Genomic DNA, 16,619 nt, shown 5'->3' on the forward strand with positions numbered 1-16,619 from the left:
AATAGGGAACGTGTGCTGGGTTTAGACCATCGTGAGACAGGTTAGTTTTACCCTACTGATGATGTGTTGTTGCGCTAGTAATAATATTATAATATATACATAATAATACAACAGTAAAAGATGGTTGTCCCTTGTTGTAGAGCAGAACCAGAGGAGAGTGAGGAGCACATTTTTCCAACCAGTTTCAATTACATTTATTGATAAAAAAGAAATGCAGGGCTTTGCCATGGTTCATTCATTTCCAAGTTTTGTATGACAGTATGCTCTCCTGTTTCTGCTTTTGCCTTCATGTCTTATTCCAGGACTTCATTCTCACCTTCATATCTTCACTGTCTTGTTTCCACACAGCTCTTTTCATTTAATCAACCATGGTCCTCAGTATTAAGATTTCTTTCTTTTCAATATCATATATACAAAATTACAAATTCCACACGATTTTCCCATCTGACAGCCAAACAGCCATATTTGTTGTCCCTTCTCATGCTACCTTCAAGCACCTAGATTATTTTATGAAATAAAAATAACAAACAAGTAAAACAGAACAAATAAAATGTATGTGGAAGCCATAATATTATAGCTGAGTTATTCCTCTTACATATCTTAGGATATGTTTATATTTGCGTTTATTTTTTCTGTGCTTATTTGAATGGAAAATGGGTCAGTAGGACAAATTGTTAGTTTAGACTAAACAGAGCAGTAAAAGTGTCATAAAATTGTGAAAATGATAATTAGCATGTGTGGGCAATGACCAAATAACTCCGGATGCATTAATCCATTGATCTTCTAATAAAATTAATTTTAGGTCTCTGTATATCAGATTTTTCTTCCAAAAAGGAGTCATGCATGAACATCTTAAGTCTGAACTTGATTCGAAGCATAGTATTTTTGGGTGTTTTTTAACCCAAGATGAAAGTTGCTTTTTAAAATGCTAGTCACACTTCACTATGATTTTAAATAATCTGGCTCTCAACCTACTGTGGTTTAGTATGTTTTCTTGGATATTTAGAAAGAGTTGTCATAACTCTCAGGTATTGCAGATAAGCCTGAGAAGCAAAGCTTCAACAAAATAAAGAAGGAAATGGTATAAATTCTGAAATGTGTCAAGGTTAGATTATCTTTGTTGCTTTGTATATCTAAGATTTGAATTGATTTTTTCTGGTATAAAAACAATGGGGGAAGGGACTTCTGATATAATGGTTTGCAGAAACCAGAAAAGTCAATAATATGCAGACAGCTCAAAAAATACAGTATTTACTGACACAGTGAAACATATTTTTAGTGGGTTATGATGGCAAGTTCCAACCTGACAGAAGAATACTGGTTAGGTTTCTTAAAAATTATATATCTTGTAATATATTAAATTGTATAATCTCCTAAGATCCTTAAACATATTACTTTTCATAAAGATTTAAGAACACAATTTTTTTTTCCATTAAAAAGTAATAAATTTTCAGCAACCTCCTGTATATTAATAACAGATTGATTCATGAGATACTACAAATGGAACAGAATGCAAGTTTTAAATACTGGGATATCATTGCCTAAAAGATACCTTTGTGATAGATCAGATGTTTAACAAATAAAACCTATCCATATTCTAATTACAAGAATTATTACTGGAAATTGAATATAAAACTGAAAATGCAGGCAGCATGTGTTCCTATTAGCATTTGCTATGTTACTTTTTAACAATTTAGGGAATATATCTACATATGAGAAAACAGCATGAATTTTAATGGTAAAATGTTGTATTGCAACCAAATTTTATATTTTGTTAGAACATTGGTATTTCAAGCTTCAACCTTGGTTCTTTTCTGTTGTATATAGAAGAGTAGCCATCACATACCACTCAGCACGATTTTCTCCATATTTTTTCACTTAGAAAGCATTCTTTTGGAGTGTCAAAAACTCACTTGTTTTAAAGGGGTCAGTGAGATCAAAGATGTTGCAGTCATACAGCAACTCTAAGCAAAGCAAAGATTTTAAATTTCCCAGCCTTATCTGTGATAATTGGGGCTGGGGCTGGTACAGGTAGAGAGAGACTTTTTACAAGGGCGTACAGTGATGGAACAAAGGGTAATGGCTTTAAATAAGATAGTTCTTCAAGTTATAGTAGTGAAAATAAACAGAATGAAGCGTCTAGTAGGAAAAAAAAAAAATAGAAGAAGAGAATTGGAAAAGCCTTTAGAATAAAAATGAATACATGGAAAAATTTAATAAATAACAAGTTCAATTGTTATTGAGTTAAAGTAATGGCTCCTTAAAATAATGACCACATTTTTTGTTCAACGTAATGGTCTGGAAGCTTGAATAGCCAGGACCATTATGAATCTAAATCAACTAGTCCCACACAACATATGCAATCTGATGCCCTTTACCTCTCCAATATGACAATGGACCACTCTCAAGGAGAAAAAACACTTTCAGACTTAGCGAAAAAAAACCACAGTGAAAAGCAACGAGCAAAACTATCTTCAGGAGTGATATGATTTCATTTATTTTTGATCTACTGATGACTACACTTGCCACAATAGGTTGAAATTTGGCCTAAATTTAACAGTTTTAAAGCACAGATTTACATCTTTTCCCCATCATAAACATCTGCTCTTGAAGTCAGGTATTCTGCTGCACTCAAAACATCCTGCTGATGTACCAGTCATTTCTTGATTTTGCTACTGATATTAATGAAAATGAGATCGAGACTTCTTGCATTAAATCATGAAGTAGGCAGCAAAGAGTCTCAGGCCATTTTCTTTCTTCAGGCTAAGGCAGTACAGTGGCAGATGACCATGTCTGAGACATTGATCTGGGTGCCAAACAAACAAACAAACAAAAGAAAACAAACACTAACATCCCTAAAATCTTCCTACTCAGGGAATTCAAAGAACCTCTAATAAAGTGAATCTCACCAACTTAGAATTTTTAGAATTTCCCAGAGTTTCATGCCTGTTTTGAGAGGACTTTTTGTATGCCACAAGTAGTAATTTAGAAAATAACCTGTAGAGGTTTCTGAGAGGATGTAGGTATTACCTTACAATTCTCACCCACTAATGAGCAATGGGAACTGTTTTACATAACAACCTGGCCACAAGCAAGAACACAAACATCTTTCTTGCTATCGCCTTCTCCAAATGATATGGTATTTTATTTCCAGGCCCAGTTTCCCCTGTAATGCACCAGCTTCTCATATTCACTGCCTTCAGTGGTGCTTCACAACCAGGAAAGAGTGTGATGCACAACTGCCTTTTGGCATTAAAGCAGTGCTTTTCCCTCTGGAAAAGCATCCTGTGGTATCATACTCCCAAATACAAACATCTCTAGCAGCTATCAAACCTCCAAACAAGTAAGCAGTTCTTCCCTAAGCATCTTCTTGTATTCACTGCCTTCACCCTAGCCTTATTCCCCAGCACCTTTCCCATCTTTCAATGCCAGATGCTCATGGTATCAGTCTCCTTTTTGCACATATTTCATTCCCAGATTAGACAGCTTCGTTAATCAAGGACAGATTTAACTTCCCTGAATGCACACAACACTCTGAACAAATAGTTTTGCACATGGCATTTACAACCACACCTTAATGTCACAATGTCTTCTGAAGAAGAAAGAATTACTTCATTTTTATTTTATTTTTTTTTCCAGAAATGTAGCAGTGTTAACTGAGTTTCTTGTGTAAAGAATGAAGTGTGAGGTATAGCTTTCATACTGTTTCTGTATCAGTGATTCTCTGACTTCTCCACTTTTTTTTTTTTTTTTTTTTTTTTTTTTATATAGCTCTCAGCAGGTAGTTGATAGCTCTGTTTTTAGCTCTGCTTCTTTTATATACTTATTTTCTATACATTTATATATATTTAACCTGATTATGAAGTTCAATGTTTATATAATGGGTATATACATACACAACACGTGCTTGTGTACACATCTTTCTGTATAACTCCAGAAAATGTATTTGGATTAAAAAGCATACATACATACATACATATATATATATGCATATGTATATATAAATACACACATTTATGCATTTCAGATATAAAGAATAAGGAAAACAAGAGCCCTATATCCAATTTTTCACATTCTGATTGTGATTTGCTGGGCTTTGCTTGGTTTCCTTCTGCAAAGAAAACTTTATCTCCCATAGTGTAAAGAAGTAAGTAATTAAATGGAGACTGTAAAATTCAAAAGGCTTGCTTACAAAGTATGACATCTTCGTGTGCTGATGTCTCCCTTTGTGTATATTACCTTGAGCGTAGGTGGATGTTTTTAATCCAGAAAACAAGCGTGGAGTAGTAGAAAAGCCATGTATTTCATTCTAACCTCTTTTGCTATTGAAGGTCCCTTTTTTAATTGCAACAGGAGAGAGTGGAGTTTACTACGAAAACCAAATGACTTGCCTTTAGGATACAAGAATTTGATCGGGTGGTATTGTTGCTGCCAACAATGAGCTAAGGAGGTTAATGGATCACAGGTCTGGCAAGCAGCCACACTACCTCTGGCTCAATACATTAAGCTGCGTGATCTGGGCTGAGGTTTGGCAATAGTTGTGCTTTTTTATATTTATTTATTTATTTGTTTATTCATTAAATCAGGGCGTGAGATGTTGGTAAATAAAAGTTTGATTTTCTTCAGTCTTTTCCCGAAAACACCATCACTTCTCACAGCTGGAAGAGAGAGGGAAGGCAGCAGCGGCCTCCCGTGCTCGAAGGGGCCCTGCGCAGTCGGACACGAGCAAGGACGCCGTTGCGCTTCGGGGTCCGGTCCGCGACAGCGCAGCCTGCAGCCTGCAGGGGACGGAGGCTGCGCAGCCTCCACGGGCATCCCAAGGTAGAGGTCGAGTGTCCGCACCCCATAGCAGACTTCGCTTGCCAACTCAGAAACCACCACCTGAAACCACCTCTCCAACAAGACGCGGGGGCTTGGGGATTGGGGGGATGCGGAGGGATTTTTTTTGTTTGATATTTGAGACAGAGAAAGATTGAGGCAGAGAACTATGGCCAGAAAAGAACGTCGCATCAAAAGTATATAGCTCCCCCTCTCCCATCTTGCATGCTTCTTGGGTGCGCTGAAGGAAGCGGCAAGCAGCAGCGGCAGCGTTACGATGCGAATCACAAAGCGAGCAACTTTCACTGCCGCTGTGGCTATTTTAGATTTCTATCCTGAGAACGGGCTTTTTTTGGTGCGTGATGCCTTCCCCCCAACCCTTTCCATACGACTGTTAGAAATCTGCCCTTCCTCCCTCCCTTCTCTCCGGCTCTCCGCCTTCCCCCCAAGAAACGATAACGCCGCACCATCCTCGCTCCGCTCCCGGCATCTCACGGCGCACCGCCAGGAGGTGAGCTGAGCGGGGCGTTTGCAGGCGTGAGCAGGGAGCACCGCACAGCTGCCCGGCTGAGGCGGGCCCTCGCTGCCGCTTACTGATATCGCCGCAGTTGCGGAATGGGGAACGGGGCCCGCGGCAGCTCCCACCCGTAAGCCGCGGCGGCGGCAGCATCCCCAGGAACCCGGCCGCTGCCCACCGGGCGCGGAGGGCCCTGCGCCGCACCTGCCTCGGCGGGCAGAGAGGGAGGAGAGAAGGAGGGAAGGAGGGAGGGAGGAAGGGAGGGATGGAAAGAGGGAGGGAGGCTCCTCCGAGCGCGGGGAGAGGCTCCGGCGCTCTGTTGGGCGCTACCGGCAGCTGCTGCCGTGCTGCACCGCGGGCGGTGGCGGCTCCCGGAACCGCAGCTTTGGGGCTCGGAGCTCAGACGGGAAGTAGAGCAGAGTTTCGCTGCTCGCTCTTTTCTTTTTGCTTTTCTCTTTTTTCTTTTTTTTCTTTTTGGTGACTGACCTTTTTTATTATCGTTCTTTTTAATCCCTTCTCCCGCTCCTCCCGACTGCGGTGCGTGTGCCACCCGGGGAGGATGCGCGCCTCCCCCAGCCCCTTCCCCGGCAGCTCCCTCCGCGGCGGCGGGGCGCGGGGGGTCGCGGGGGGCCGCGGGGCTGGGGGCGCCCTGGGCCGCACCTGTCCGCGCCGCGCTGAGCCCCCCGCACTCCGCCGCCGCTCCCCGCCGCCCCTCGGTGCCTGAGTGTCCGGCACCCCACTGCACACAAGCCCGCAGGCGCTCACGCACTGACTTGCAGCACTGCCCAGGCTGCCGAGCAGCGCCTCCAGCAGCCCCCTCACTCCTTCCCATCTCCTCCCTCGCTCCCGCCCGCTGCTCCGGAGGATGCCCGGTGAGTAGCTGCGAAGACCAGCACCTCTGCCGGTGCGTGATCTCACGGGTTAGGGACCGCTTTATAATGCTGCTGCCGGCCGGAGAAGGAGGCGGGGGGAGCAGGGGGTGGCGAGGGGAGGGGAGATGACAGCGATCCGGGGCGGGAGGCGGCGGGGCCGGCCGGGTGCTGCTCAGAAGGACTTTGAGCTTCGCGGCCGGGGCTTGGATGTGGGCGCCAAGGGACCGGGTCCAGGCACCGCGGCAGGTATCGGGGAGGGTGCTCCTCGCCTGCGTGGCCGGGTGCAGCCTGCGGCACGGCGGTGAGTACGGGGCTACGCGCCGAGCAGGGTCCCCCGGGGACGGGCGGGAGGCGGAGGGTGCGCGCGTGTGCTAGGGCTCCTCGGGGGCGGCTCCGCTCTGCGCTGCTCCACTGCGTACTAGGAACGGTGCTCTGCTCTTCCCCTTCGGATTTGGAACTATCCCGGGGGGCTGCCGGGGTTCGGAGAGGCGGGCGGTGAGGGGGCTCTACCGTGCGCTCACCTGAGAAGTGGAGCGGCCAGGTGCCCGCTGCGCGTCCTGGCTGCGCCCTCCCGTGCGCTTCCCTGGGCTTCCATTCGTCCCTCAGTGAAGGGTTGATGCTTGCAAAGTGTTAGCTGTCGGATTAGCGCGTGGCTGTGCTAACTCCTCGCAGGCTGGGGCTCAACTCCGATGCCGAGTGTCGGAGGCACCGGGGCGCTGGGCTTTGTGTTCTCCTGCGCTGTCGGGAGTGAGTTGTGGGAAACATACCGAAAAGCTGGTTAGTGCCGGAGGTTTTGCAGTGGAACTGCCAAAATGTGTAAATGGTTGTCATGCTTTCAACTTTGACAGTGACATTTTTTTCTCACTGTGTTTTGCAACCTGAGTATGATCATTGGTAAAACTCCCATTGACTCCAGAGGAAGAGTGTTTTGCCAATGCAGAATACATCTGAAAGTTAATGGGACTGGGCAGAATGTGGTGAGACAGCAAAGTGAGAGAGATGTGTCGAAGAAACTTCATTTTGAAAAGACAGCCTTTTAACCAAGGAAATTTAGCTTCAGTCTGTCGAAAATATCTGCTGGATTTTCATTCCTACTTCGCAGTGGGCAGTTATCAATCAGACTGATTTCTTGACATGTTTGTCACAAAGGTGAACCGAAGTCCATTGTTTTACCCACATACATTACAGAATATCACCTGATTCATATTTTACACTTTTCTGGTGTTGTGCATATTTTTTCTTACTAAGAAGTTTGAAGTGAGAGAAACTGGACCCAAAGCTTGCTGGGGCTGTTGGATGGGCTCCTGTTGACTTAATAGGCCCACAGATCAGGCCCAGAAAAATTTGACAGAGGAGTAATGGGAGAGATGTAATGCAGTTTGTAAGGAAAGGTGTTGTGTAAGCATTTAACTCATGAACAGCCAGAAAAGAGAATAAATCTAAATGTGTGTAAAATCCTGTTCAGTTTTTAAGAACTCTTTCACAACACAGATACAAATAAGAAATAACTCTTCTGATCAATAATTAAAATGCCCGTATTCACATAGACTACAAAGGACATTTTATGAAAAATAATCTAATAGCAAATGGAAGTTCTAGTTCACAGAACACCCTGTGTTCACTGCAGCATTTAGATTGGGAGCAACCAGATGCATAGTAAAACACCAAATATTGATATTCAAATAGCACAGCTGTCCTTATTCTTGTAACCTGAGTAGCCACTTCCAGGTGGTTGGAATGTCTTTCAAAAGAAATTTTGAAGGCACGTTTTTCATTTTTTTTTTATTATCAGATCTGAGCGATGAAAGAACCCCCAAAATATTGCATGTCTCCAACTGTCAAGGATCAGAATCATGCCCATACCTCATGAAGACTGTGGTTACTACATTGTGATAAACAAGTGTTTGATAAGAAAAAAAAAACAAAAACAAAACAACACTCTTAGTCGAGGTCCAATAATATTTCTCTTCTAAGCTCAGGTGTGTGTTAATAGGCAAGGGTAGAAAGAAGTCTGAGATCTTGCATCTCTCCTTCACTTTTGTTAGTTGGATATCTGGAAGAAATGAAATTGAAACAATCACTGCCAAATTGTGAACAGATTAAGATGTTCATTTTACAAAGGAAATAAAGAACAACAAAAACACCTCTGGAATGGACAAGTGCTTCATGGTTATTTATTTCTCCTTTTGGAATTACATAGCGAGGAAGAAACTTCTTTTCTAAATGTCATGCTATCGATTCCTTTCTAATTTCTCTGAATTCAAATGTGTCCTTTACCACCTATGAAGGAGCAGTGTACATGTTTTACAGGATGTTATGTGGAGAAAATTTTACTTTATTTTTGTAGCCTCCTGCCTCTATCTGCTATTTACTAATACACTGTAATGCCACAATCTATTTTTTTTTTCCTGATAATAATTCAACTTCAAGTCAAATGTGAAGAATATGATTATTTCCATAGGAAGAGTTCTGGACTGTTTGTTTGTTTAAGATCCAAAGCTACGCTTAATCTTGTTAGCATGTTTGGATGAGGAGATTCAGTAGTTCACAAAATGAGGGTAATTATTTGAATAAGTCTTCAAATTTGTCTTGAGAGCCATTGGTGTGAAATTCTGTGTTCTTTTCATTTTGATGTTTCAGTTCTTCCTTCTCATATATGCATGTGGAAACACAGCCCGATGTTCTTGTGGGCAGCATCTCCAAAATTGAACATTAGGCTTTTTAGTACCTGTAGCTGAACAGCACACAAAATTTGATTGTATATAGTAGGGTTGAAGCAAATAAGAGAATCTCCTAGAGATAATTCTGATCTCCATTACTCATCTTACAAACCTCATTCTGTTTTGAGAAATAAGTGCTGTTTATCTTAATTCAGATATTTCTTTTACTAGGCTGCTGCAAATTTGCTGTCCCTGCCCTGACTCTGACACACGTTTATGGCATTGTATTACCACTTTATTATGTGAATGTTCACAGGTGTCTACAGCTCTCAGTGTTCATGGAAACAATCTTAGTGAGATTACTGAAAGCTGCTTTTGTGATTATTACGCCCTTGAAAAACTTTTCAAAATAAATTTCACTGTTTCTTAATGCTAGAAGACATTCTCCATACAGTTTATTTAGGACAATATTCTTCTACAATTAAGAACAAAAGCCTCCTCTGTAGCACAAATCAATCAAAATATTGGTTTTAGGTTATACATTGTACATATGGAACCTGGCATGTGAAGCAGATGGTATGTAAAATTATGCACAGTGTGTCTGGAAAGCCATACAATATCTAAATGCGGTGCAGCAGAACAAGGAAATAGTGTCGTATGGAACTTAAAATATCAGATACTGGCCTATGTCTAGTCTCAACTGCACTTCGTTTGTGTGTGTGTGTGTGTGTGCGCCCACTTGTTTGATTTTCTCTTACTCCATTCAGGACCTTCACTTCATAATACAATCTTCCCTAGAAAAACATTCATTCTGAAATGATATGCTTCTGGCTAAATGAATGAAGATGAAAACAGAAGGAAAACTAATTTGGTTTAGTTTTGGTTCAGAGCAGTACTGCATGCAAATTTCAAAAGTCATCAAAAACAGAAGGAAAAGTAAGGAAAATAGCCAAACACTGTTAACAGGATGGTGTTCTTCTGTATTTATGCATTTGATTTGTCCAGTCCAGTAATCGTATTCAATAACAGTTTTGGCTTGTTGCAGAAGCACCACATCTTTCACCTCTCAAGTATTATAAGATTGTTTGCAGGTTTCTTCCTGAGAAAACAAATACTGTGCGTCATAAACATAATAAGATGAAATGATCATTGCAGAAGGGTTCATATCATTAAAACAAATAAATATTAGTCTTGAAGCATTTGCTGACTTCAGAGGGACTGAATCACACATGGAAAGAGTTTCGTTGGACACAGATACTTTCCTGATCAATGACCATGAAAAGTAATAGTTCTTCAAAGCTTGTAGAAGTTTTTAAGTGTGCGCCTATGAGATATGGTCATTCATGCAGCTTTTTTAACTTACAGGGGAAAAGCTTGAAAAATATCTTCTTTTTAAAAAAAATCCAAATGATCTTTTATAGACTAGATGTGAAGGATGAAGTTCATAGTGAAAGACTGCTATAAAGTGAACTTTAGATATAATAACGTAATATTACATCAGGTCAACTTTACTAGCCAATTTTATGAGATCTACCAATTTTTCAGGGAGGTGTGTAGAAAGAATGCCCCACATTTAAACTGTTCAATATCTCCAAACATTTTTAATGTTTTTAAGGCACATGTGTTGGTATAGAATGTCTCATACTACAAAAATAATAATTAAAAAAGACCAGCAAATCCTGCTACTTTTCATGCTCTGGCATTGGTAGTTCTCACACATCTTGCTCGTAGCAATGTTGCGTGAGAAAATACAGCTCTCTGTCTGGGAGATTAAAGTAGTACTTTTGCCCTGATATGTCACAGAACAGTGTCTATTAATCCATTTCTCTTTTGGAGTTGAAAAAGCATTTATCCATTTAAATCACTCTAACACAATCTTGTATTAAATTACTTTGAAAAATCTTGACTGCACGCAGTTGCTTGAGTCTCCAATGGACTTTCACAAATAAAACTGTTAGATGGTATTACAGCAGACAGACATTCAGAGTCTAACATGAGATGACAGGAATCTGCATTCAAGCACAAATTGCTTAAAAATGTCTCTGGATATCAAAAGTGATTGGTGGAAGGGCATCCTGCATAAATTTATAATCAGTTTATAAGTAAGTGCAATTTATCGTTAAACATACAAAGAAAATGATAATATTGGTGGATTCATCGTATGCAAAATCAGGTGGAAACTCAGCCAGTGCATACAGGATTTGTCCTTCGCAGTAGTTACTTTAGCTTGTTCAGCAGTACGTTAACTTTGTACATGAGCTGACTTTCCACTTACATCAAAACCTCCCTTTGCAACTTGGCATGGCTACTATGATGGCAGAATTTGAAAACTGGCATCCCATGGGAAGTGAATCATTTTATATCAGTGGAAACAGGCTTACTCTCCAACCTGGATTCTGTGCAGACAGGTTTGATTTCCTTAGCAGATACTATTACAGAATGTATGTTTTTTGCCAGAAATGCAGATAAAGCTGATTTTGGTAAAGATCTAGCTGAACATAGAAACAAAGTTGGAATTAGTGGAGATGCTGCAAATTGAAGTTCAAAAACCAAACGGATGCGGGGCTTATGTTTGTTTGGTTTTGTGTAGTTAGTTTTGTTTTGTTTTTAAGAGAGGAAAAAGGTTTTCTTTCATGAAAAATCCATTAGATAGAAGTAAAACATAAGCAAAATATCAAATCAAGGTTAAAAATAAGATTACAAAAGTAAAGTTACCTAGCGTGTTCCTTCCACTGGAAAGGTAACTAAAGCAGGTAGGTTGGGAGCTTCAAAAGAAGACAAAATCCAGAAAATAACCATTTCCCAGTTTGGAAATCCAGGTGGACCCAGCAGATTTTATGTGTATCTGCATACATGTTCATCTGAGTATAAAAATTTATACATACCTTTTTTCCTTTTAAAATCAATATATATATGGTTCTCTGTTTTGTTACTGTCTGGTTTCATCATCTCTAGCAGGGATTTGCTGATTGTTCTTCCTTTCTGACCATGAAGATAAGAAGGAAGATGTGACAGCACAATAAATAGCTGAGAGTGGTTAAACTGTTTCCTGAAGGTAAAACAGCAGGGTCCAATGGTTCTCCTGCAGAACATTTTAAACCCTTGGCTATAAATAATATCTGGCACTGCCAAAAAAAAAAAAAAAAAAAAAAAAAAGTAACTGAATCCTGAAAAAGGAGAAAACAAAATCAGTCTTTGGTGTCTGAAGTCAGTGTTGCACTATACCCTAAACACCATAAAATGGAAAGATGGTTTGCCAGCTACAGGCTAGTGTCATGTAAAATCATGGTCAATTTCTTCCTGTTAAGACTTTAAAAAATGACTATAATCTTGTGCTTGAGAGCAAGTATCATCACTGGATGTAGAGCAGAGGAGTATGGAAACCAGTACAGGAAATAGAGATGCCAATTCTAGTAACAGTTTATAATTCTGAGAAAATAACTGACTGGATTGAACAGTAAGATTTGAGGAAAATGATTTTGCATAATTTGCTATTGACACACCTTTGCTCCATATGCACTTCCATGTCAAATGCCATTTTGTCAGACTGCCATCTGTCACACGGCAACAATGTGTAATGGAGTGTTGCCCAGAAGGTTCAATCTCTACTGCCATACCACCAGCATCCACTTCAGGTGGTGTGGGCCAATATAACAAAATAGGTATTACGGTATTGCTTTTGGAGCAGACTCTGTAGAATCAGAAGCTCTCAATTTACAAATACCAAATAATTCTTGTTAAAATTGACATTGATATCTCTTCTTTTAGTGTCATGTAGTGGTTGCTAACCTAAAAATGAAATGTGCTTCCTTGAGATACAGTCAAACTACTAGGGGCTTCGGAAGGTAAATTGTATTGCAAAAAATGAAATGCAACTCAGATCTGCCAAAGATCTTGGAGCCATTGCTTCCTTCTCATAGTTGCCTTCCCAGCAGCTCCTTAATGACTGCTAGGCAGGTAGATCCTGGTAAAAATAAATTAGCAACAATTTCCTCTTATGTATCAGACCTACAGTGCTGTAACTGCGTTGGCTTGTCTCCCAGAGGCTAACGAAGAGGCTGTTTACAGTGCAGTTGCTTGGAGAGACATTTTCAGACACCTCTGCTTTACACAACTTAATGGCAAGAAACAACAAAGAGTGAATTTGATGACACAAGTCTTGCTTACCAGCATAATTGTTATGCATAAATTATTCTAACATAAATGAATTTTAAAAGATTTTTCTCTTGTTCAGATTTGTTAACTTTCTTCTTTGACAACAAAGCTTTCTAAGCTTTCTGTGTTTTGTTCCAGAACCAAAGTAGTCTATATATATCCTCAAGACATGTCTATCTTTTTCCTTTTTTCTTCTGCTTTTCTTAATGGAGAGGTAGAGAAAAATTTCAGTGAGAAATAATAATAAGTAAAAAAAATATATAAAATTTTAATGCTTCCAAACAATTTCTTTTACATATAGTAAAAATGCCTTCTTAGTCTTGCATTATTGTTTAAATGCTTTGAAACTAATCCGTATTAAATTGAAAAGTATGTCACTTCATACTGTCTCTTCAGATTAGTTTAGTAATTTCTTTTGCAAAAATCTTGAAAATATTTTAGTCAGCTGTCAAAATTTCATATTTTTTTTCAAGAATAACTTCCTTGAAATTAAAGTTGTTTGTAGAAAAGGTGATGTTTTGTATGCTTTTTTTTTTTCCAGCTGTAAAACTGTTTTTTTATTTAAAAAAAAACCCAAAACTTGAAAAAATATCCACACACAAAATGATAACAGACTTTTGATTTGTCCCTAAACAAAATCTTTTTTCAGCTTCTTTCTGTAACTTCCAAGAAGAATTTCCAAGATGCCAAATAGTTTTTCTGGTGAGCAGAATATTTCTTACCCAGATGTAGAGAACATTGTTGAGTAGATCATATTCTTTTGTCTAGTGGATCACATGGAATAGCTGAAGAGGTAACCAGATGCTTTCTTACATCAACCCTAGGTCATATTTTGAGGAAAACTTCATGTGATAACAGAAAGAATGCAGCAAGAAATTGTGTGGTTAGGTTGTTGCATTTAAAAAAAATAATAAAATAAATTATTTATTTGTCTTGATTTTATTTATTTATTTATTGCCATAAATAAAAAAAACTGTGAGTGGGAAATCAGGTGTGACTTTCTAACGACTCTAAGAGGGGAATGTCCTCTGACCAAACTGCATTTATGCTTGGAATATAGATGTTAAAAGACATTTAGTAGCCAGTTGGAAAGAAATCCAATTTGCCTCGCCTACTGATTCAAGATTTTCAGTTTAATATGTGTTGCTTATGTGAGTTGACATCTTATCAGTTAGTCTTGCTCATGAACAAGACAGTTTGCCTCTGGACTGGGATGTATATCAGCACCAGTGCACTGGATCAATATGGAACGCACAGCATGGAGACACAGCACAATACCCAGCACAGTGGTAAGCAGAAGCTGGCCGCTCACTTCTGTTTATCCCCCAGGGACACAAGAGAGCAGATTAGTTAGAGTTTGCCTCTTTTACTCCAGTAATAATGAAACCTTAATTGGCAAAGTTAGCCTCAGTGTGTTGTTGATTAGAAGAGTGATTTTTTGTGGTTGTTTTTTTGTTTTGTTTTGTTTTGTTTTGTTTCCTATTGCATCTGAATTTCTGCTCTTTGCCTATATTTTTATGAGTGAAGTGAATAATGCAAGGCATTTCTCTAGCCTTGATGCCAGCTGAAGATGGCCACTTCCATATGGTTAGCTCTTGTAGCCTCCAGAGCACAGGCTACAGTTAACCTGCCCCTGGGGAGCCGTCCTGGTCTGTGCTCATGCCCTGGCCACAACTAGGAAGCCCTTGGGAAGTGGCTGGTCAAGCAGGCAAGATCTAAATGTGTGCCAGGGACTGCCCTGAAAATTTTACAGTTTAGAAAAAGGTAGTTCCAGGGCATGGATTTATGCCCTAGTAGTATTTAATTAACTTGCATAGTTGTAGCCTTGATAGTATTTAGGTCAGTACTATGGCTCCATTTACATACACGATATTTATTCACTTTTCTCTTTTGGAATGAGCTCTGGTGGTTTAAATAATACTACACAACAGCATGATGTTTTCATAAATTGCTTTAAATGAGCTTAATATTTGTTTGCAAACAGTCATTAACTATGGTATATACAAGAGGTTTCTGAAAGTACCAGAAGATTTAAATGGTCTAAAAAGGTTTAAGAAGTGGTAGCTAGTTTTCTACATGGTTTCTGTTTATAGTTACTGTTTTTTCATTAATGTCTGAGGTCATTCTGTACAGAAATCACTATTAAAGGAAGGCTATTGTCCATTTACAGGGCATTTGTTTTTAGAAGTTTGTAAAGCACTGAAAAATCTGTTTTAGCAATCTAAGAGTGCAAGCAAAGTTTTCTCAAAGATTCATTTCTAACATTTACCAGAGAATGAAGAACACAAATATCCTTGTTTTTTAGAATATTCAGTATTCGTGTCAGAAAAAATTGTAACGATTTAGTGTAGAATTCCAGAAATCTGATTCTTTCAAGCTTTAAAATACAGACACCCTCAGTTAACAGTGAACAATTAGGCTTACATGAAGCACTTTGATAAACCTATAATAAGTAATTGCATGAAAGTGAATTAATTGAATAACAAAATTAACACATTAGTTAACTTTGGAGGAACAACATGTACATTTATACTAATTCCTATCATAGTTTTTCATTTCTTGGTGTTTAACATCATTTTTGCATGTTTTGCAGCACATACAAGTAATTTTCTCAGCTTCTTCATGTTTTACTGTTGAGCTTTAGCAAAATTTTATGACTGTTTCACAGATGCAGTATTGCACAACCTCAAAAATATTGAAATCTGTCTGGTTGTGGTTAAATCAATTGTGGTTAAATCATGTCATATGTGAAGTCCAGGAGACATTCTGCTTCTTACTGTTAATCTTTCAGTACCATATTTGTGGTACATGGATTACATATATAAATTACAGCGCTCTTGGGGAAAAGTTCCCTAATATAGAGGCCTCCAACCGCTATGATCCCAGGTGTGTGCTAATACAGAATCTCAGGGTCATGAGATCCCAGTGCTTCTCTGTTAGGGCTCCTGGAACTGCACTAATGTGACACCTTTGGTTATTTGGACTTGGGAAAATGAATGAACCTAAAACTTTTGGTCATTTCTTTCTCTAAGTGATGCTTCTAGTACTTTGTCTCTCGGTGGAGTTTTGAGGAGTCTTTACTCACCTCTATGTTAGTACATATATAAAGAATCTGATCAACTCAGCATACAAAAATCTGGATCTGAATCTAACAGACAATAGTCAAATATCAGTTGCAGTTTTCAGTAGAAGCTATTTGGCCCGACCTACAGAGAAGTGACAGTTTTGGGGGGAAAACTTCAAACTTAATGAAGTGTATTAAGATTTTAATATGAGCTTTGGTTTAGAAGTCACCATGATATATAAATCACTTACTTTACCTTCCTACTGTAATCAGCAACTTCCCTAAAATCCTTTGTACTTGAAAAGTCATGTGTAATATAGAATTCCATATACATATTTAAAAATTAATGCATAGTGATAGATACTGTAAAATTCCTGGCAAAGGTCTGAAAAAGATACTGTGTGATTATGTATGATACATATTTTACACACTTGCACCAAAACATGAATGCATTTTATCAGTAAGTATGGGATCTAATGATTAAGAAGAAATGAGTGTATTCTAAAAAGATCAGCTTGTTTATCATTGATTCT

The 16,619-nt window shown here is 39.3% G+C and overlaps 2 protein-coding genes across 10 annotated transcripts in view; one reads left to right on the plus strand and one right to left on the minus strand.

Moving 5' to 3' along the window:
• Nucleotides 1–7,038, minus strand: part of LOC146761432 (uncharacterized) — a 35,979-nt gene extending 28,941 nt beyond the window's left edge. The window contains exons 1-2 of the mRNA XM_085542520.1: nt 6,975–7,038; nt 5,286–6,520 (exon numbers count right to left, since the gene is read on the minus strand). Coding sequence (XP_085398646.1) covers nt 5,409–6,520; nt 6,975–7,038 — 1,176 coding nt within the window. The 3' untranslated portion in view covers nt 5,286–5,408. The remainder of the gene's footprint in view (nt 1–5,285; nt 6,521–6,974) is intronic.
• HS3ST5 (heparan sulfate-glucosamine 3-sulfotransferase 5) overlaps nt 1,534–16,619 on the plus strand; it is a 185,297-nt gene continuing 170,211 nt past the window's right edge. For 3 of the 9 annotated variants that reach the window (XM_085541811.1, XM_085541807.1, XM_015858783.3), the window contains exon 1: nt 6,346–6,508. The gene's annotated coding sequence lies outside the window, so the exon portion shown is untranslated. Of the gene's footprint in view, nt 6,208–6,345; nt 6,509–16,619 lie in introns of those variants that run through there. The other 6 variants (XM_015858782.3, XM_015858784.3, XM_085541808.1 and 3 more) reach the window with 6 other exon arrangements.

This window comes from Coturnix japonica, chromosome 3 (assembly GCF_054131305.1).
Source record: "Coturnix japonica strain WE chromosome 3, WE-NBRP24, whole genome shotgun sequence".
Classification (NCBI taxonomy): Eukaryota; Metazoa; Chordata; class Aves; order Galliformes; family Phasianidae; genus Coturnix; species Coturnix japonica.